Source organism: Octodon degus, unplaced genomic scaffold (genome assembly GCF_000260255.1).
Source record: "Octodon degus isolate 3935 unplaced genomic scaffold, OctDeg1.0 scaffold00148, whole genome shotgun sequence".
In the NCBI taxonomy this organism is placed as follows: domain Eukaryota; kingdom Metazoa; phylum Chordata; class Mammalia; order Rodentia; family Octodontidae; genus Octodon; species Octodon degus.
The window spans coordinates 5,044,675-5,066,880 of NW_004524724.1; the positions used below are offsets into that span (position 1 = coordinate 5,044,675).

Genomic DNA, 22,206 nt, shown 5'->3' on the forward strand with positions numbered 1-22,206 from the left:
TTGAACTCAGATCCTTGTGTTTGCCAGTCAACCGCTTATCCTACTGAGCATCTCCTGGGCCACTCAGCTCCATCTTTGCAGTCCACAGCTTTCCTGGCGCTTCTTCTCTAGCTAAACTCACAACATTTTAAATCATCCTGTTGGGCTCTTTGCTCTTGACTTTCAACATATGTCTGACTAAAAGCCCCCAACAATAACTATGCCACTACCTCAACATTTGACTCCCTCTAGATTTCTTTTGCAAGATTCACTACTCCAGTGCACTTAATCTCAGTCTCAGGCAAAGTCTCTGGACAGGAGCAACATGCAGATAAGTTTTCTGCCAGACCATAACACAGATCATCTACAGTCCAACAACCAATGCAGTCCTTCCCAGCAGAAACTTCCCCAGCCTGGTCTTTATAGGCAGGCTTTCTGTCAGCATTCTTGTCTTCTGAGCTCTGACGAGAATCTCCCATGTGGAAGAGCCGAAGTCATCTCAGGTCTTTGCTAGTAGGCAAGATCTCTAAACCTTTCCTATCTCTTTCTGTAAGCCATTCCTGAAAGTTCTTGAACAACATGGTCAGGTAGTCGCAGCATCGACCCCACTTCTCTGGTAGCAAATTCTGTCTTGGTTGCTTTTTACTAAATGCTGTGACAAAATACCCAACACCCAAAATCAGGAAAGGGTAAACACAGTTTAGTTCACAGTTTATGGAGGTTTCAGTCCATACTCGGCTGTCCCCTGGGTAGAGTAGCACAAGGCAGAAGGCAGCAGTTCATGGCATTAGAAAACAGTGAAGAACAGAGGAAGGAGCAGCAGCTATGGCATCTGTCAAGCTTCTCTCCCTTCCACGCTGACTGCGAAGACCATAGCTCCTCTAAGGAATTGGCGGCGGCTGCTGTGAAGATTGGAGCGCTTCCAAAGTGGCTCAGCTATGAAGATCAAGCTCTTCCAAGGAAGTTGCACGGCTGTGAAGTGGCATGGAGCTTCCAGAAAATGGATGGCTGGGAAGCCTTCCTCAATCCCTTTATATACCCTTTAAGTGCTGAGTCACTCTAGGGCTGGCCCTCCATGCCCTAGAGTGTGGAGTGGCTGAGCCCATCCAGCTAAGCTGCTGACTCTCGAAGTTGACACAATGTATCAACTACCACAGAGGGAATTGTAGTATCTCCTCTGACCTAAAAATACATACATACATACATACATACATACATGTGTATTTTGCTTTTTTACCTATTTAGAAGTATGGAGTATCTCATATAGGGTATCTCTTTTTGGGGAAGAGAGGTGATACTGGGGCTTGAACCAGTGGCCTCATGCATGCTAGGGAAGTCCTCTGCCACTGAGCTACATCTTCAGCCCTTGTAGGGTGGTTGGTTTCTGGTTTTGCTTTAATGTAATTGTATTAATAGTTTAATTAGAGCTTTACTCTTAGAAGGTGTCCTAAGTTTGTGTTTTGTAGCATTTTAAAGAAATGCAATAAATTTATATTGGCACAAAATATATAGTGGAGCCTCCAATGATATGTAATTATCTGGAAGAAAAATATCAGTTGATACCTTTTCTATAAAACAATCGTAAAGGATTAATAAAACCAGATTTATTAAATGTACGAACAAATACATTTCTATTTATTAAATGTATGAACAAATTGCAGTTAAGAGTCTTTGGACATATTAATGGTATTCTGAGCAAAAGTATTGGAGATGGACTACTTAACTGATAACATGTATAACTTTGCATTTATTTGATGGTATTTTTTCTCATCTGGCCAATTTATGGTTTTCTTTTCAGGGGTGTAGTTCCCTTTAGTCAAAGGAAAAAAATGCTAGAGAAAGCTAGAGCAAAAAATAAGAAGCCCAAATCCAGTGCTGGTATTTCCTCCATGCCGAACATCACTGTTGGTACCCAGGTAAGTGGCAGAATTAAGCTGTCCCAAACCCATCTTTTCCTTCTGAGCCCCACACTCTCTGTTAGGAGCCCCTGTGGGTAGATGTGTGTCACCTGAAGGGCTAGGTGTCACTGTGTGTGTCACTTCATTTCTGCTTAACATGATTACTGAGTAACGTGTTATACACTGTGTTTCATGTCAGTAGAGCTTCCGGTGGCTGCTTCCTATATTTACCTGGTTTAAAAACTCACTTGATACTTATGAAGTATAAAGCCTGGAGCCACTTCTACTGAAAAAGGTTCATTTCTTCCTGGTGGCAGAGCCAACATCCCTGTGCCATACAGGGCCTGGAAGGTGGTCTCCTTGTCACAGAGGCTCTGGCCCTCAGGGCAAGCACACAGCCAACCCACTGTCTGAATGACCCAAGGCAAAATGACATATCTGCAGCAGGTGATTGGAGACACTGGCTGGTTTAAATCTGACATTAAGAGATTTATAAAATTAATAAATACTGCCATTTTCTCACTAGCATTTTTGAAAATGTAGCTAGTTGTCGTAAGAATTGTTTATATTACTACATGGTTTCATTCCTGTCAATATTTTTAAAATTCTCAGTTTTAATTACTAGTACATTTAATTTACTGACTACTTAAAATAGATATGATTCATATAAACACAAGATTTTTATAATACTGTCTAATATTTATAGTGAAAAAGGCCCTGAGGTCAGAATAATTTGAGACCTGTTACACTTCTAATTTTTTTTTTTTTTTTTTTTGGTGGAACCGGGGATTGAACTCAGGTCCTTGAAACACTTCTAATTTTTTTTTTTAAATATTTATTTATTTTTATTTATTACATTTATTTATTGTGTGTGTGTGTGTGTGGCCAGCTCAGCCCACCAGGGGGCGGGTCTGGCTGGCATGTGGTGCTGGGGATCGAACCGCGGTCCCTGTGCTTTGGCAAGCTTGTTTCAAGTAGGTGCTTTAGACCACTGAGCCATCTCTCCAGTCCCCCACTTCTAATTTTTAAAGTCTGATGGTTTATCTTCAGATCAAACATGTAATGTTTATATTGTACTATAGCAAGTACTATGGTGAATGCTTAGGAACTTGTATAATCTTTAAAATTCAGCCAGTTTTTTTTTTTTTTTTTTTTAATCACTAAAACAGAATAGCCTCTATATTCTTTATCTTGTGGTTTTTAAAAGCACGGTTTCAGTTGGGCATTGTAGTAAATGCCTGTAATTCCAGAACTTGGGAAGCTGAGACAGGAGGATTGCTTTCAGTTGAGGCCAGCCTGAGTTACCCTGAGATCTGTCTACAAAAAATAAAAAAGATAAAAGATAAATAAACCAGAAGAGACAGGGGTATAGCTCAGTATGAAGGCTCTCGGTTCAGTCCACAGCACACAGTCAGTCACTAACCATAAATAACATGTTATAACATGCCAAGTTTCTTTTTTAATGAAATATTTATTGCTGAGCCTCTTTTATGCTTTAACCCTTCACCAGTCGGATCTGACACTTTGTGGGTGAAACTTGCTTCTAAGTCATAGTTCATCAGAGATCTGTCTTCCCCATTCATGCCTCCGAATTTCCTTGGTACGCAGCTGTGCGTTGCTTGAACTGCAACTGTAGGCCATTTGGTCCACAGTCTTCTAATTAGAGCCTCCAAAAACATTGCCTTCATATATGTCACTAGTCAAACAGAGTATGGCATTTGTTAACGAGGAGACTGAACAGAATGTTAATTCAGACTGGCCTGTTGGAGACGTCAGAAGAGATTTGCAAAGATAAGGCTTAAATTGAAGGTAGAGCTATTGATATATTATATGGCCACTGACTTCCAAAGTGTAACCTGAGGTTAGTCTCTGTCAGGGAGAATTATATAGGTTATCAACTCCTGAAAGTAGTATATAACTAGTATTTTTTTTTTTTTTTTTTTTTTTTTTTAAGTACTGGGAATCAAACTCTGGGACCTTGTGCTTGCCAGGCAGGTGCTTATGCCACTGAGCTATATATCCAGCCCCTAACTAGTATTTTTTAATTTACAAGAAAAAATGGCAGGGCCCAGCAAGCGCAGGGTCCTGAGTTCAATTCCCAGTATCACAAAACAAAACAAAAAAACAAAACAATGCAAAGCAAAACAAAACAAAACAAAGAAAAAGACAAAATGACAGTGTCCAGTGACACTTATGGCTAATAGAAAACATTTATTATGCTGCTGAGGGGCTGGAGAGATAGCTCAGAGGCATTAGCATCTCCCTGGCAAGCACAATGACCCAAGTTTGATTCTCGGCCCCACATGCTGCAGGAGCTCAGCTCCAGATCCCCTGGATGTGGGGCATCATCATATTCCGGGCATGGTGGCGCATGCCTGTAATGCCAGCACTGGGAGGTTGAGCCAGGAGAATCTTCAAGACCAACCTGGGGGCTACAAAAAGTGAACACAAGGCCAGCCTGAACTAGTGAGACCCTGTCTCAGAAAAAACAAAACAAAACAACTTATTAGGTTGCTGGGCTATCCCGAGTCCTAAAAACACTAATCTTGTAGAGCAAATGAACACCCATAGAGATGAAGTCATAAAGTCTATGTAACATTATAAATTAAGGAAGAAAGTGATTTCAAATTAAAAGAAACACAAAAAAGCATAGTATTTTGTAATATCATGAATTAAGGAAGAAAGTGATTTCAAATTAAAAGAAACAGACAAAAAAAAGCATAGTATTTTTTCTTTACATTTTACCTTTTTAATGAAACCCTTTTTAGTTTCTTTACTGGTATTTCTGTTTAGTCTTTTTGGTAGCTAGTTATTTCCTGGATGGATTTTTAAAATCAGTGCTAAGTACTTAGGAACCACACTGAAATTATTCTTGCTCTTCAGTTTTAGTAATAAATTTTCTTGATGGAGAACTTTAAATTGATGCATTGCTAGTGTTACTTATTGTGTGAGGCTGTATTAGCAAGCCTGGAAAGCAGTACTTTCATGTATTGCATTTTCATACACTTAAAATAATTGTTCTACTTTGTTTTGAAATTAGATCTCTTGATGGTGGTTTCTTTTGTTTACTAGGTGTGCTTAAGAAATAACCCTCTTTACCATGCGGGTGCAGTGGCGTTTTCAGTTAGTGCTGGCATTCCGAAAGTGGGCGTCCTGATGGAGTCTGTATGGAATATGAACGACAGCTGCAGATTCCAACTCAGATCTCCTGAGAGCCTGAAAAGCATGGAAAAGGCTGGCAAAGCGACCGAAGCCAAGTAAGTGCTGCCTGTGCGTGCTGTGTGTATGTGTGGGGATGTCCAGGATGTGAGCACATACAAAGACATGGAAAGCAAGACTTGCTGCTCTTTGCTGTCTGCAAGTTGATTCCCATTTGTATAGTTCAGGGTGGTGATTGTTCTTCTGGGTTTTTTGGCTGTATTGGGCGTTGAATTCAGGAACCTGCAAATGTTAGGCAAGTGTTCTGCCACTGAGCTATACTACTAGTTCCCATTCCTCTCCCTTCCCCTCCCCTACCTTCTCTTCCCCTCTTGTCCTTGTTTTATTTTGAGAAAGGATCTCACTGAGTTGTGTAGGCTGGTCTTGAATTTGAGATCCTCTTGCCTCCTCTTCCCAGTAGCTGGGATTGCAGTGTGTACCCCACACCAGGCAGTGTGTAGTTGCTCTTAGTGGTGGCCAGGATGGCAGCATAGGGTTTTCATTTCTGATATCTTCTCTTTGGTTACTATATTCTGTTCTTTGTAGGTGTTGATTGCAGTAGTAATGTGTTTAGTCCTGATTTTATCTTCCACTCTCCTTTAATAATGTAATTTCTCCCCTCCATTCCCCCTCTCTTCTTCCTGTCTGTCTGTCATCTTTCCTTTATTCCATCCATCCATCCATCCATCCATCCATCCATCCATCCATCCATGCATATGTCCATCTATTTTGTCTTTTTGAGAGAGAGTTTACAGGACCTGAACTCACTTTGTAAGGCAGGCTGGCCTCAAACTCAAAAGTATTCCTCTTGCCCTAGCCTCCCAGTATATTATTTCTGTCACACATTTTGTCTGCATCTTAATTGTAGGAAGGGTCTTACAGGTTCTTGTGCTGGGAGGAAAGTTTTAAAATTAATTCATTAATTTTTGCGATACTGGTGATTGACCCCAGGGTCTTTACACCGAGCTATGTCCCTGGCCTTTCTAACCCTTTTTTAATTTTAATTTTAAGACAGGCTCTAGCTGGGTTGCTTAGTCAGGGCATAAACTTGTGACCCTCCAGCCTCAGCCTCACAGAGATCTGGGATTACAGGTGTACTGTACCACATCAATTTAAAAAAAGTCCACAGAGGCTTTGTAAACCTTCTTGGAGTTGGAGAGATGTGTAAAAAGAAATGCCAATAAATTTTATATTGTGTCACACTCTGGGACTGGCCTAATGTTTAGAGATAGATATGAATGTCTTAACTCTGCATGTTTAAAATTTATTCATCTCTAAAAATACTGTGGATTGTAATTTGATGGTTTGGTACATGAACTAAAAACTTTAAGTCTTAAAATAATTTTATAAATATATGTGACCATTGAAAAATGGAAGTGTAATTATATTATATATTATATGTAATATAATTTGCATTGTGCAAACCCAGAAAGTCAGAAATTCAGAACCACAAGGATTAAAAAAAATACAAAAATACAATCTTTTAACAAGCCAGAGCGATTATACTCTATTACACTTTCTGCCTAATTATGTATTTTTGTCGGTATAATGTTGACACTCTGCTAAACTCCCATATCACATCTTTTTTTTAAAAATATTTTTTTAGTTTTTTCACATCTGTCTTTAAAAAAAAAGGTTAATAAGCTTATCAAAATTCATTGAGTTTTGTTCTAAAAATAAAAGGAACCAAATACCTTTTTAAAGAACATTTGATTTTTTTTTTTTTTTTTTTTAATAGACTGGAGATTAAACCCAGGGAAAGCTGTGTTTTATCCCTAATCCTCTTTTTCTTATTTTGTGACATGATCTCTCAGAATTTCAGAGATTGGCCTAGATTTGGCAGTGTGCATGCTTTCATAGTCTCTGGGATTTTAAGTGTGTAATATCACATGTAGCCATTTGAAAGTTTTAAAAATTTTTCTTAAAAAATCATCTGTCTGTCTGTCTATTCGTTTGGTACACGGTCTTGCTACGCAGCTCAGACTTGTAGAGATCCTCCTGTCTCGACCTTTCCAGCAGTGGGCTAATAGGCATGTACCACCATGCTTGGTTTCGGTGGCTGGCAAGGTGCACTTGTGGTTCCGGGGCCAGCTCGGCATGCGGTACTAGAGATCGAACCTGGGTCCTTGTGCTTGCCAGGCAGGTACTTAGACTGCCGAGCTTCTCCCCAGCCCCTGAAATGTTTTTGATGCCCCCAAATATTAATTATAACCACAATGATTGCTGTGTGCTACGTAAATCCTGTGGCGAAGCCTTCACACTTTCTGGAATTCAGCCTGTTCTAGTGCACATGTGCAAAAGTTAAGCGAAATGAGATATTGAGGACAGTCATTTTTACGCCAGCTCTTGAAAGGCCTGCCTTGGAGTGCTGGAGATAAGTCGTGCTGTGTTCTTCTGTCACCGGTTCTGTGAAGCAAGTGACAGTGCTGCCTGCTGCATGCAGAGCCTGCTTGCTGGGATGATGTGAGAATGGGCTGACCTGCCTTTGGATTACTTCCTTCTCAGCGCAAGGGAATTCTGATGAAGGTGACAGGCAAGAGAGTTGAAAGGGTTACACAGTATCTAGATGGGGTTGTGAGTTGCAAGTGACTATGACTAGACACTGGTTCCTGCGTGTTAGCAAAGAAACACTGGTTTGCATGTACAGAATTCCTGAATTGTGGCTATCGCTAGGTCGAGCAGTAGGGAACTAGTGCAGTGAAGAGGAATAGCTTATTAACACTGGCACCAGGGGGCTGAGAATGGACTTTCACACTCCGTCACACTTAGAGTCATGACAATGGCCTGGGCGTTTTCCCTAGCCCTTGCCTTTGTTGCCAGGCAGATGGCTGAATTTTCCTGTCTTTGTTCATGGGGGTAGAGTGTGGAACCTGCCTGCTCGAGAGTCTTGGCTGAAGCCATGTTGGAGAATGAAGTGCAGCTGTTGTTCTTTCTAGATCAAGTGTGTTAGAGTGCTTGTCCCCAGTCACTCACACTGTGCACAGCAGTGTTCCCGTCTTCTCGCAAAGTGTTGGTTGGAAATCCACGCTGTGGCATGCAGAAGGCCCTGGGCGCAGTCTGTGGTCCCACAGAACAAATGTGTGGTGTGTGCTTCTCTTCAGAGCATTCAGATCATGTTGTTTCATGAGAGTTGTTAGTAGTTGATTTCTTATAAGAATGAATTTAATACATTACTTGAAAAGTTTCTGTTACTTAATTTTCCCAGTTATGAGGAGAATCTTTTCTCTTACCTTAGGCCTGAGAGCAAACAGGAGCCTGTGAAGACAGAGATGGGGCCCCCTCCATCGCCAGCGTCTACCTGCAGTGATGCGTCCTCCATCGCCAGCAGTGCGTCTGTGCCGTACAGTGAGTTTCCCATTGGGCTTGTATGTGGGCCTGTCAGCTTCTACCATGGTTTAAATGTAACTTTTCATATAAGTTGTATGTTCGCTAGCTTATTTTATTTATTTTTTTTCACAATAAAACAAATCTGAACCGCTCTGTTAACATACCACGTAGGTTCCTTTTGCTATTAATGTACATAGCGTATCTCCTTACCAGCTGTAATTTCCTTGCAGGGAAATGATTTTTTTTTACCATTAGAAAAATACTAATAATTTACTTTTTTTAACTTTTGTATCCACCTACCATTCCCATGACAATTAGATAAATTTCCTGGAATGTACTGTTTGTTTGTTTTTACATAACATGCTTTAATTCTTTTTTTAATTTAAAAAGTTATATACTATAACATGTCATAATAAGTCATAAAACATATATATATGTGCATTTTAATGAGTAAGTATAAAGTAAACACTATCCAGTTAGGAAATGGAACATTGTCTGTACTATAGACATACCTGTATGTTATTCCTGCTTTCATAGCTCAAGTAAGTACCAGTCCAACTTCTATGATGGTTCTATAGTGATTTGCTTATTTTTCTAAATAGTTTAATCAATTTTCTAATTGTATTTTGCTTTTGTAATATTTTTTTATTGAGAAATAAATATGAATGAGACAGTTTTACACCTGATTAATAGGACAGTTTTTTTTTTTTTTTTTTTTTTTGGTGGAACCGGGGATTGAACTCAGGCTGTTGCGCTTGCCAGGGAAGTGCTTATTCCACTGAGCCATCTCGCCGGCCCTAAGAGGACAGTTTTGATAGTCAATACTCTGTACATTGTTATCTTCTTAGTGGTTATCCATGTACAAGAAGCAGACAGGATATTCTGTCCAAACACTGTTAGTACACCTCTTTCTTCTCATTGAGTTAAGCGAAAGTAGCTGTAAATTTATCCTATTTTGTATATATAAATACAAAATGATCTTTCCTTTGTATCTTTTTTTTTAATTTTAATTTTTTTTGTCTTGTCAGAGGTGAATATTCTATTGGCATCTAAATACTATAGGTGTTTGAATTCAACTAAACAATCAAACACTGTCTAGCAGTCTATAATATTAGTGGGTTATTCTCAGAAGTTATTGACTTGAGGCTTATTTTATTTTTGGACAGCTTAAATGGAAAGGGTGTTGATCATTTGTTTTGTTTTTGGGTATTATAGTTTTCAAATATACGTAAAGTTCACTGTAGTACTAGAAGGAAATTGCTTGCTAGTAGTTGAAATATATGCTTTCTCTGTTTAAACACTATTTTGTAAATTTGGTAAAAGGTGGTCACAACATTTTCTAGGATTTATTGAATTCATATGTTTTAACTTAATACTGTACCATGGACTTAAAGTATTTTTAAGAGCTTCTTAAATAACAGACTTTAATAGTTACGTGATAACTTTAAAAATAGCCCAGTATGGGGCCCGGGAGATAGCTCAGTAGAATAAGTGTTTGTCTGGCAAGCGCAAGGGCCTGAGTTCAATCCCCAGTTCCGTCAAAAAAAAAAAAAAAAAAAAAAGGAAGCCCAGTAGATCCTCATTTTTTAAGTGTTGATAAGAGAACCTTCATTTGAAAGTCCAAAATATATTTTTTTGATTCTTTACACTTGTTTGTAATAGTGTCAGTATAGTTAAACATTAACGGTTCTTCACTGTGAATTTATTTTTGAAATAAAAGATGGTCATAAAGCTCCCATTGAGAAAGGAGTAGCTCTTAAAGTTTTCATTTAGAAACCTCAGCTGTGTATCCCTCAACTGTGTATCCCTGGTCTCTCTCTCCCCCCCCCTCCCCCATATATTTAGATGCAGTCTATAAAGTCTCTTTTTACATTTTCTTTTTGGTACTTATTATTTTGTTGTTGTCTAAGAACGACGTCGATCAACACCTGCCCCAAAGGAAGAGGAAAAGGTGAATGAAGAGCAGTGGTCTCTTCGCGAAGTTGTGTTTGTGGAGGACGTGAAGAATGTTCCTGTGGGCAAGGTTTGTTGGCAGCCCCTGGGGAGCAACTCCCCAGGGAGCTGTGAGTGGGCGGGGAACTTGGCAGCTAGCATCTGGGAGCCCATTTCTTGGGTGGCCCTTTCATTTCTAGCACCCTTGTCGCTGAGCACTTGGGCATGTGCTGCTTTTTATCCTTATTTTGGGGGGCGATACTAGATTTCAGAGAAGTTGCCCAGGTACTTTACTTTTTGATACAGTTCACTCTTGGAGCTACTAGACAATGAGAATGGAAATGGTTGGGGATATTTAAAAATCATTCCTTAAAATTGGAAAATTTTTTCCTCCCTGAGTCACTTTTCACTTTCTCCTCTTTTCTTACTGAGAGAGTTTTCTTTTGAAGAAGTCAGGTAAGCAGAGGCCACCATCTAGTGTTGTACTCTCCTGACACTGCAGTGTGAGTGTCCCAGTAGTTCTCTTGATGCCTTCCCGAGAGCCTTTGCTTTTGGAATTTAGGTGCCAGTGGTTTCTTTGGAGGTGCTCATTCCCTCTGGCTTGGCAGTGAAGCATTAGTAGCGTAGGGGCACTTTGTAAGTCTATGTCCTTTGCCTGTCTCTCTCCACTGCCCACTCGGTCCCTGGGCTGACCACCACCATATCTGCTGATTTTGTCTGTTTGTATTTATTTAAAGTTAAATAACCTTAAAAGTAAGCTCCTCAGTCACATTAATTCTACTTGAAGCACTCAGTAGCTGCATAGGTTTGCTGGGTAGTGCTGAGGAAGAACATTGCCGTCTTCAAGAAAGTTCTGTCAAGTAGTGCTGCCTTAAACAAAACGGGGAGCTGGATGTGGTACATGCCTGTCATCCCAGCACTCAGGAAGCTGAGGCAGGAGGATCGCTGGAAGTTTGAGGTGCACAGTATAAGACCCTGTGTCTAAATAAACTAGCAGAGAAGATGAGACAGTTTCATGGATTATAATTCCTTTTCAGTTAATTGCCAACCACCCACAGACTGTCATCACTGTGTGGGTCAGTTTCTTAAGCCTTGGACATAGACTGGAACAGCACAGTTTTGTGCTTCTATTCAAGTTAGTTTTATCAGTTGATGGTTGTTAAAGAAATCTATCCAGAAGCAGAGCATTGCCCTCGGTGCTGGATGTGTTCTGTGCGTGCAGCTGCCCTGTGCGGTGCCACCACTCCGTGCTCCTGCTTGTGCTGCAGGTGCTCAAAGTGGACGGCGCCTATGTCGCGGTCAAGTTCCCAGGGACGTCCAGCAGCAGCAGCTGTCAGGGCAGCTCTGGCCCTGATGCGGACCCATCTTCGCTTCTGCAGGACTGCAGGCTGCTGAGAATCGATGAGCTGCAGGTGCGTGCAGAGGCGCTGGCAGGCCATGTTGAGTGACTTCTTGGGTGTCTGTGGAGTTTGAACATGGAATATTTTGGTGTGTTGTTCAGGTTGTCAAAACTGGAGGAACGCCGAAAGTTCCAGACTGCTTTCAAAGGACGCCTAAAAAGCTTTGTATCCCTGAAAAAACAGAAATATTAGCAGTGAATGTAGATTCCAAAGGTAAAGATTTTCTGAGTCTTTGAGTCAGCATATCGTGTGTCACGTGGATGTTCGTGTGGTTTAGGGTGTGGGTAGTTCATGGTAACTGTGGGAATTAAGTCCTTATTAGTGATCCTTCAAGGTGTGTGACCGTGCCTTTTCCCATTTATCTGCTGTGCAGGTGTGCATGCTGTTTTGAAGACTGGAAACTGGGTGCGCTACTGTATCTTTGATCTTGCGACAGGAAAAGCTGAGCAGGAAAATAATTTTCCTACCAGCAGCATTGCTTTCCTCGGTCAGGATGAGAGGAATGTGGCCATTTTCACTGCTGGGCAGGTGAGAGGCCTTATCCTGGCTTCAGACACCGGTGGGCAGTACCAGCAGTTTGCAGAGTTTGGGGTTTTGGTCTTTGGTGTGCTTACTTCTCGTAAAGTATTAAGGAATTTAGAACACTAAACACGTTTCATTGTGGGTTTTTAAAATTTGACCAGTGTTACTAACATCAAGTTTAAAAAGTAAATATACCTAGTAAAATCATTTTGACTGGGAGCCAAAGTTTCTTTCTTCCTCTCTCTTCCAGGAATCCCCTATCATTCTTAGAGATGGAAATGGTACCATCTACCCCATGGCCAAGGACTGCATGGGAGGTATTAGGGACCCTGACTGGCTTGACCTGCCCCCGATCAGTAGTCTTGGCATGGGTGTGCATTCTCTAGTGAACCTGCCTGCTAATTCAACCATCAAAAAGAAAGCTGCTATTATCATCATGGCTGTTGAGGTAATTTGACTTCGGAGACTACCTGGTGCTTTGATTGAGAAGGCGCTGCCCAAGTCTAGGGAATGACCTTGAAGACTGTGGCTTCCCTTGAAGACCGTGACAGAGACGGGGGTGGGGTGGGTGGGTAGATGGGGAATGGGGACCGGGGATTGCACTGGGCTGGGTGAGAGAGGCACAGTCCTGGGAGGCACAGTCCTGGGAGGCAGAAGGTCACACTCTGACAAGATTGTCTGCCTGGCTGCACTTTGAGGTGTTCCTAAGGCTCCAGTTGCAGTCTTTGGGACCCTCCCTGAGATGTCCCCAGAATATAGGGGTCACAGTGTCAGCCAGTGGTGACTGAGAAGGATGGAGAGGCATCAGAGAGGTTTGTGTACCAAACTAAGGGGCTGCAGCTTCCCTGACTGTCAGGAGGAGGAGGATTCTAAGCTGGTAATGTTAGCTCAAGTTTTGAAGAAACATCAGTAATGAAGGGTGAACTTTAAGGGGAGGAGTTGGTGTTTAGGATCATTTAACAGGCTAATTACAGTAATCTAGGTTAAAAACAAAGTACACTCAAACTCTTAGAAATGAGGAGGGCTGATAGTTTGAGTGGAAAGCTTTGTAAGAAGATTGGCAGGAAGTGAAGCAGCATTGCATAGCCTCTGATTTGGGTGTGGTGAGACATAAATGGGATAAAGAAAGGGGAAAAGCTGTGTCTTGAGTGGGTGTGTTTGGTTTTAGATGTGTTTGTGGCAGCAGCCTCACTGGAAGCTGTTGTTGCTTGTGTTGCTGAGGTTGACTTGGAACAGTGGTGGTGAATGCCTGCATGCGGGCCACAGCTGTGTATCATTGAGAGCTCTAAAAGGCTTGCTGTCACTGACCTAGACTCTGAAAAGACCCCCATGTGTGCTGAGAGTACTGGGGGACAGAGTCAGATGAGGGAGGCCTCGACAACAGCCCTGGTGCCTGGCTCAGCCCAGAGCACCAAGAAGAAGTGTGGACTCCAGATACACTAGATATGTTGTTAGTGAATTGGTAACATTTGCTGATGGCCACACATTTTGGGGTCACAGTGAGGGAAAAGAGGGCAAAAGGTTTTGGAATCATGAGGCTGCTATCAGATGAAGCCAATAGAGGGGCAGAGCTTTCTGGAGCTGGAGGGCAGCAGTGGTGTTGGTTCTAGATGAGCAAAATCATGAACAGCTGATAGCAGGAAGAGCTGCTGAGCAGAAGGCTATGGTAAATGGAGGATGGGGACAGGGACATTTTGGAGAAGTGAACGTGGAATTATTTGGAATACCATGAGAACTGTTTTATACATTAAAGCAATATTTACTGAGGCAAATTTCAATCCCCATTTTTATGTAAAGGGGCTGTGCTGAGCAGGACCACCAGGGTTCTGGAGAAGAGTCATAACTTTCTCAGCATCAGGGTGGTAAAGGGCAGTAGTGCCACTGGGGTGTGGCGGACACTGGCTGGGCAAGGGCAGTGAGTAAAGGTTGCTCTGAGCCCCTCCTGCTGTGCTGGACCCTGCTGGCCCATGTTTGAGGTGAGGACAAAACAGGAGAAGTGGGAGGTGAAGAGTGGGACTCTGTTCCTCTCAGAGCCTGGACATGAATTTGGTTCATTACCGTTGCTCAACATGCAGTTCGCCTCTTGAGTTGAGTGTCCTGTGCCTTTGACTATTGTGCCCACTGTGGCAGTTTCTACACTTGGCCGTCTGACAGTCACTTGTATGGGCATTTGCTTCTGTGAGCGCTGGGCTGGGTCGGCTCATTGAGCTTTTTTTCCAATCTGTCTGAGTGCAGAAACAGACCTTGATGCAACACATCCTGCGCTGTGACTATGAGGCCTGTCGCCAGTACCTCGTGAATCTCGAGCAGGCGGTGGTTTTGGAGCAGAACCTGCAGGTGCTGCAGACGTTCATCAGCCACCGTTGCGACGGGAACCGGAATATTTTGCATGCTTGCGTATCTGTTTGCTTTCCAACCAGCAATAAGGAAACTAAAGAAGAAGAGGGTAAGAGCAAAAGCTAGCATGAACAGTTTAAAAGGGAGGCTTAGGGAATTTTAAAAATATGATGACTGTTAAAAGTAAGCCACTATAAAGAATTGTGTGTATGTGTGTTTACTTTGGTTTTTGTAGTATATTAGAAGTTTTGATTTTTCCCCAAAGGAAATGTGACTGTCCTCTTGTTAGGATGGATGTGTAACATGAGCACGTAAACACTTTAGTCAGTGTGTTTTTACTGTCTTTAATTCTTTCTCTGTGATAATAATATAATTTGGCTATGCAACAGTAAATGAACTTTACTAATTTTACTGTGACAGGTGACCTGCACTGTGTGGGAATTATTTTGTACATTGAGGCAATTTGTGTTGAGGTAAATTTCAATCTGCTTTAATTTAGGGAATTGTTAGATATTTTTGGAAGGTTTTTTTTTTTTTTTGCCATGAACTTCTAGTTGGCAAAACAGAACTTAGAAACCTAAAATGTATCTGTGTACGTCTCTGAGTTTTTCTTTATTTGAGTTCTACTGATTAATATTGTAGAATTTTGTTTGCAGTTTGCTAAACTCTATATTCATTGTCTTGGAGTACACTAGAGAATTATGTGTAGAAGTATCGGGTGAGGTATGGCTGAGGTTTTGAGGAGTACGTCTTTTTTTAGTTTGGTTGTGAAAGCCAAGCTTCAGTCTGTTGAAAAATGATCTTATTTTTTTTTTACCATTGGGGTAGAAAAGAAGGCAAAAAAAAAAAAAAAAAGTAATTGTGTGTTAAAGGTTGTTGTTCAATCTGTGATATGCTGTTGGCTCTAAAGAAATTAAGTCATTGGTTATTTAATATGTAGTTCAGCACTAATATGCATAGCAGTTTGTGTTTAGAGACATGTGCATGCTTAACATTAATGCTTTTTAAAGTTTAAATTACTCTTTTCCTTCATGTTTCAGAAGCAGAACGCTCTGAAAGAAACACATTTGCAGAAAGGCTTTCTGCTGTTGAGGCCATTGCAAATGCAATATCAGTTGTCTCAAGTAATGGCCCAGGTAATCGGGCTGGATCATCAAGTAGTCGAAGGTAATGTGATTTTTACAAGGAAAGTTTAATTGGATGAAAAAATCAAGAAAGTAGTATATCTCTTATCATATGCATGAATTGATGGGCCTTTTTTTTGTTGTGGTTTTGATTCTTCCCAGTAATACTCTAAGAAATATAATCTGATAACTAAGATTTTAAGTATAGAATAAAAGACTGACAGTATTTTAGATGACTTAATCAAATAGTTGAAACATGATTCTTGTTTTCTGAAGTTGTCATTTTTCCTAGAAAGTTATTTTCTTTAGGTGGAGAACAAATAATACATTGTAGGACTTGAAAGAGCTGCAACCCTTAATTCTCATATTGCCTGTTTAGGTTAGTTTTTCAGCTGTCTTACCTTCTGGGAAGCAGTGGAAGATTGATGTGTATTACAAATGTTCACTGTTTAAATTCTCGGGTTTTCTGAGTTGTGGGATGGAGAAGTCTTTTATCATGCTAAAATTTGCAAAGTATTTGAGTAGGTGATACACAGAATTCAGAATATAGTTTTCTTTTGTAGGATAAAACTAGGTAGAGCCAAAATTCCAGGAATCTTACACATCTTTAATGGAAGCACTGCTCAACGTTGGTAACACGGTAGGTTGTAAAAATCTACCTCAAACTGCCTATTCACGGTTCCATACTCACTTTTCTCTGGAAAAAAAAAATAGTTGTTGAATTGGCACTAACAAGACTGCCAAGTTGATAGCTTCTCAATGCAAAAATGTCCAGAAGTAAAATTGATCAGAAACTATCTGTAGGTGATCAAATTATAATTTAAAACAGTAGAAAGACATGGCATACACTATACAAAGAGGAAATTATCAGGACCATAGGCAGAGTGTTTGGTCGAAAATGGAAAGCAATTTAAATTCTTCATGCTGAAATTAGTGTCTGAATTATTTCAGGTATTTCATTTCTCAGGGAAATTACAGGTGCAAATCCAGTTGGACTCTGATATGCTTGGTCCAATGCCACTGCTGCCAGCTTTTTTCATGTAAGGATTATTTTGAAGGCAAAGACTAAAAGGAGCTTCAAGAGTGGGTGATGCGTTGCTCACAGAAATAATTTGCAGAGTAAGCTCCTTTGAGGCATTTGCCGAAGATGTCACTGCAGTGCTCTTAACAGTTCAAGCTCAGGGCTGCCACTGAGCAGCTGGAAGCGCAGGAAGCTTCTGTCCACGCCGGGCAGTAGGAAGTCCACAGACTGCTTCTCTGGAGTGAACCCTCCTCCAGCCTGCAATGGATCTCTAGGCGATGCCCCTGATGAGTGCAGGCTGGGATTCCTGAGCGGTAAGCTCAGAGCTGACGCGGTGGCACTATTGAATGGAGTACTGTTAAATGCCCGCGCACGATGATTTGACTCACGTTGTTATGTGACTCGCTAACCCCCAAGTCCAGGGCAGATTTAGTGGCAAGCATGGTTGGTGCATCTGATTGCAGGTGTTTGTGCTCTAGAGATTGTTAATCTGGAAGACACATGACCTTCGCTTTTTTGTCACAGTGTTATATTTGAACATGACTGGATTCTAAGGCTTCTGTAGCATGGATATAACGTGCTTACAAAGAGGAAATTACATCATCCTTGACTTCTTCCATATTGTCAGCAAACATGATGACTGCAGGCAAGCCAATACGAAGAGAGTCAAAACTCTGAATCTTAGCAGCCAAGGTGGTATCTCCTCAGTATTGCCCTCGGCCACTGGGGATCCAGGTGAATCTTCATGAATTGTGTACAAGATCTTGAAGAATAATTTTCTTTTTTTGTTTTTTGTTTTTTATTTTTTAAGAATATTTGAGGAGCTGGGCATTGTACTTTAAAATGTTCCCAAGACCTAATGAAGAAAAAGAGGTTAAGGACAATTTTAAAAATGACAAGGAATGACCCCCTCATGTAATATTGACTTGACTACATGACAACAACAGAGTTGGGAGTTTTCGAGTTGAAGATGAGACTGGGATCTCAATTCTCTGCAGTTATTCTTGAGTTAGAGGCTGGAGACTAGCCCTCCTGTTTTGTTTGGATTGGCTCGTGCCGTGTTGCCTCTCCTTCCTGTAATTCAAAGGCCTTTGCATGAGCATTCACACAGAGAAATGGATGGCTCTATTGGGCCCTCCTTCCTGTTTCTTAGTTTCAACTACCCTTGCCTATTCCATTCTGACCCTGTGGGCATTCTGGCTGTGACCCTGGGGTAAGCACTCTTCTCGGGATGCCCAAGATGTGTGTTGATTTTTATGTTAGTGGTAGTGCCTCTCAAGTACTGCCGATTTTTTTCCCCCTCTGCTTTGAGTGCGCCATATTAGGGTCCCATGTGTCTGTGTTGAGCAGTGTAGTACAGACGCTCACTTGGTGTGTGCTCTCACTGGTAAGGGGCCTTCATTTTCCTCTGGGTGACAACTTTGAGCAGGGAGGTGATCTTGGCTGAATTAATCACTGGATCCTGCTCCCTTCTGTATTAGAAAAGCTCTTACACTCAGATTTCTAAATTGGGGAAAAGATAATATTGATACAATAAAAGAATGTTCTATATGGATTTTATTAGTGAATTTATAATAGCTAATATATTGAGACATTAAAATTTACTTTGCAGGATCTTCCAGAGTGCTTCCATTTCAAAAAGAACATTATAAATAAGAGTTACAAAGTAGACTCTTGAGCTGGCCATGGTGATGCACTCCTGTAATCCCAGTTTGTGGGAGGCTGAGGCAGGAGGATTGATGGTAGTTTGAGTCCAGCCTGAATTACTTAGCAAGTCCAGCCTGAGCTGTAGCACCCCCCCCACCCCTCTGAAAAAATAAACAAGCCAGCCAAAACAACAAAAACAAAGTAGATACGTTTTTGAAAGTAGCCTCTGGGCTGACCTGATAGCTCAGCAGACTAAAGCGCCTGCTTAGGCAGAGCGCAACAGCTGGAGTTCGATTCCCAGTGTATCATGCTGACCCTGCCCCCGGGGCGCTGAGATAATGATGGGACTGGGCATGGTGGTGCGCACCTGTAATTCCAGCACTTGGGAGGCTGAAAACAGGAGAATCACTACAAGTCTAGTCTATGTAGTGAGACCCTGTAGACCCTGTCCTAAATACAGAAAAAAAAGCCTTTAAATTTTTGTGACTTGATTTAAAATTTTTTTTCTAAAATTGAAAACGTTGATATAGAAAACATATTTAACCTTGGATTGGGTAATTATTAGAATCAAAAGTTCAAGCATTTGCTAAAAATATTTTTCAAACTTCTTTCAGGTGCATTTTACTTATGTAGTGAGGCACTGAGTCTTGTGCATCAGAAATGTCTTGTGCTTGTATTAAGTCTGCACTAAGAATAAGGGCCTTTATGTGCTATCTCCCCTTTGAAATTGGGGTTTTGACTCTTTGATCTAGGTAGAATAAAATGGTGGCCAAGTGAGGGGATTTGTGCTCTTTCTTAATTGCTATTAGTCCGACATGAAATTGTTAATGTTGTAGCCTTTGTAAGCTTTCATCCGGAGGTAAACTCCAGGCTTTTACCTGGGGAGTCACCAGTTCCCTGATAAGGTCTTTCTCTGTGTGTGATTATTTCCTTTTCTTTTTAGTGATGTGCATACTTGTACAGGATCTTTTTTTTTTATAGCAGGAGAAAACATATTCAGCCTAGACCTTAATCTAACAATATATTTTACAGGCTCTAATTTAATTTCATTAATTTCTTTTGGATGCAAGTTGTACTGTTAAATTTTTTTTTTAATAAAAAAACAACATTGGTTTTTGTTTTTGAAATACTCATTGTGAGGATATTAGTTTACCTGTTTTTGAGGTAACAGAAAAGGTATTTAATTGGGCTAACAATATTGGTTTTGTGGTAATCAGTATATTTGCTCATGTTCATTATTAAATTTAGTTCTTATTGCTCATAAACAGGGGACAGAAAAACTTCAGTTTAATGTTTAGCTGTTCATTTATCTAATTGTTGAGAGAGATTATTGCTAATCTTTCAATACATCTTTGTTCCCCACTGAGGTTTGTCAGGAACTTAGTGGTGATGGTTTAGTGTTGGCCTGGGTGCAGGGCCCCCATAGTTTCATTCTGTCCCTCACCAGCTACTCTGTGGTCTCCAGAACTGGCATTTGTACTGGCTTCCCTGCTTGGCGTGTTTGCTTTAGAGTATACTTGCACCTTCTCAAAGTAGGAGGTCTGTGTACCTTTTGCTGCGTGACAACCTGTGGTGAGTGCTGCTTCTGCCCATGTTCTCCAGCTTGCGGCTGCGGGAGATGATGAGGCGTTCATTGAGAGCAGCTGGCTTGGGAAGACATGAGGCTGGCACTTCATCCAGTGACCACCAGGACCCGGTCTCACCCCCAATCGCACCCCCAAGCTGGGTTCCTGACCCTCCTGCAATGGATCCCGGTAAGGGCTCTCATTCTGCTTAGTGCTTAACAAAAAGACAAGGTCTTGATAGAAAAGAAATTGAACATTTTAGTGGGATATTTAGATGTTGGAAATGTTTGAAAATAGCATGATGAATATAACCTTAGTTATTTTAAACTTGTCTTAGGAAGTGTTTTAAAAATTGGCATTGTAAGAACTCTTGTCAGGTACCAATCTTATAAGGTACTTTTTTCTATACTGGAAAAAGCTAGATAGTCCTCCTTTTGGTAGTGCCAAGATAAATGCGTAATTTGCCTAGTCGATTCCTTCTCTTATAATTTGGGAAATAAGTTTCCACTCAGACCTCTGTCCTGTTCAACTATTATCTCACAGAGGCAGCCTTAAGGCTGTTAGGGGATGAGGGAGGGTGTCTTGCCTATGATGATGTACATCCTGCTGTTCTGTTTGCTGAAAGATGGTGACATTGATTTTATCCTGGCCCCTGCTGTGGGATCTCTCACCACAGCAGCGACTGGCAGCGGCCAAGGCCCGAGCACCTCCACCATCCCAGGTAAGATGGTGCATGCTCCGTCTCCCTGGGAACTGGGAAAGACAAAGACAGACTTCAGGTGTAGGTTTCCACAGACTTGCACATTTATCTCAGAAGCATCTAGTTTTCTGTCTTCTGCACATTTCTGTGTGTCAGTGAAAACATTTGCTATGTTAAGAAAGTAATTGAGGTCGGTAATATGTGTGACTATGTTAATGAAGTTAGTTTATTTCCAATACTAGAACGTTAATCTTTTTTTTTTTTTTTTTAATGTTATGCTCTGTTAGGTTGGGACATACTTTTACTCTGGTTTGTTTACTCGTGGTTTGGTATCAAATGAATCTGCTTAATTACAGGTCCTTCCACAGAGCCTTCCGTAGTGGAGTCCAAGGATCGAAAGGCGAATGCTCATTTTATATTAAAATTGCTGTGTGACAGTGTGGTTCTGCAGCCCTATCTGCGAGAACTCCTTTCTGCAAAGTAAGAAGACTTAGGGTACTTTTCCTATGAAGTTTGTATTAGCTCGGCAGCTCTATTTAAGTAATTCTTCGTAGAAAATATAGTTATCTTATGTGAAGATAAACTACTTTATCAGGACCTCCATCACATTTTCTGTGCTTCTGAGCTCTCTTTTCCACCATGTAGCAGTCCCTAAAGGATACAGATGGACAGCTTTTTCTTTGAGATGCTGGGTCTTCACCCTGAGCTCTGTCCCCAGCTCCTGCCTGTTTGTTTGTTTGTTGTTTTGAGACAGGATCTCACTAAGTTCCCCAGGCCAGGTTTGAACATTCAGTCCTGCTTCAGTTTCCCAGAGTGTAGGGTTTACAGCTGTGCACCGCCACTTGCAGCTTAGACCTTTATTGTTAGCTTGGTCAGAGCATATATTCATGTGTTAAGATAAAGATTGTCCTTCTGGTAACAAAACACAATGTTGTTTTTGCCAGGAGCGCTTATTTTAACAGTCAAAATGGATAATGATGTGTTTTCTGTACAATTTTTCTCATTTTAGGGATGCTAGAGGGATGACCCCATTTATGTCAGCTGTAAGTGGCCGAGCTTATCCTGCTGCAATCACCATCTTAGAAACAGCCCAGAAAATTGCAAAAGGTAATTAAGTGAGGTGCTTATTTTTTAATTTGAATAGATTCTCTTTTGTGTACATATTATAGTTATTTAAGCCTTATTTTTGTATCTATACATGATACAGTTGATTGGAAATCATCCAAAAAAGTCTTGTTTTAAAAATTTATGTGTCTATAGCTGGGGAGATAGCTCAGTAGAATAAGCACTTGCCTGGCAAGTGTAAGGGCATGAGTTCAAATCCCAGTTCTGCAAAAGAAAAAAAAAAGTCATCTAAAAAATGATGTATCTATGCTTTTCTGCAGTATAGTATTTTTCTACTTTCCATCAGAAAGCAGCTGCTATGATGTTCTTGACTTTGCAAAACATACTCCATAATGGCTAGTGTAAAATCTATGGAGAAATAAAGATGGAATATATGTAATAAGGAATTTGTGTGTGTGTGTGTGTGTGTGTGTGTGTGTGTGTGTGTGTGT

The 22,206-nt window shown here is 40.9% G+C and overlaps 1 protein-coding gene across 5 annotated transcripts in view; it reads left to right on the plus strand.

The window, feature by feature from the left end:
• The window catches only part of Ubr5 (ubiquitin protein ligase E3 component n-recognin 5), a 128,539-nt gene that overhangs the window by 65,519 nt on the left and 40,814 nt on the right, over window positions 1-22,206 (plus strand). For 4 of the 5 annotated variants that reach the window (XM_023702299.1, XM_004642258.3, XM_023702300.1 and 1 more), the window contains exons 13-26: window positions 1,778-1,895; window positions 4,950-5,134; window positions 8,311-8,420; window positions 10,313-10,425; window positions 11,603-11,746; window positions 11,836-11,947; window positions 12,108-12,262; window positions 12,507-12,704; window positions 14,492-14,702; window positions 15,634-15,760; window positions 19,988-20,139; window positions 20,576-20,671; window positions 21,007-21,130; window positions 21,660-21,757. In XM_023702299.1, the coding sequence (XP_023558067.1) occupies window positions 1,778-1,895; window positions 4,950-5,134; window positions 8,311-8,420; window positions 10,313-10,425; window positions 11,603-11,746; window positions 11,836-11,947; window positions 12,108-12,262; window positions 12,507-12,704; window positions 14,492-14,702; window positions 15,634-15,760; window positions 19,988-20,139; window positions 20,576-20,671; window positions 21,007-21,130; window positions 21,660-21,757 (1,943 nt within the window). The remainder of the gene's footprint in view (window positions 1-1,777; window positions 1,896-4,949; window positions 5,135-8,310; window positions 8,421-10,312; window positions 10,426-11,602; window positions 11,747-11,835; window positions 11,948-12,107; window positions 12,263-12,506; window positions 12,705-14,491; window positions 14,703-15,633; window positions 15,761-19,987; window positions 20,140-20,575; window positions 20,672-21,006; window positions 21,131-21,659; window positions 21,758-22,206) is intronic. The other variant, XM_023702301.1, reaches the window with a different exon arrangement.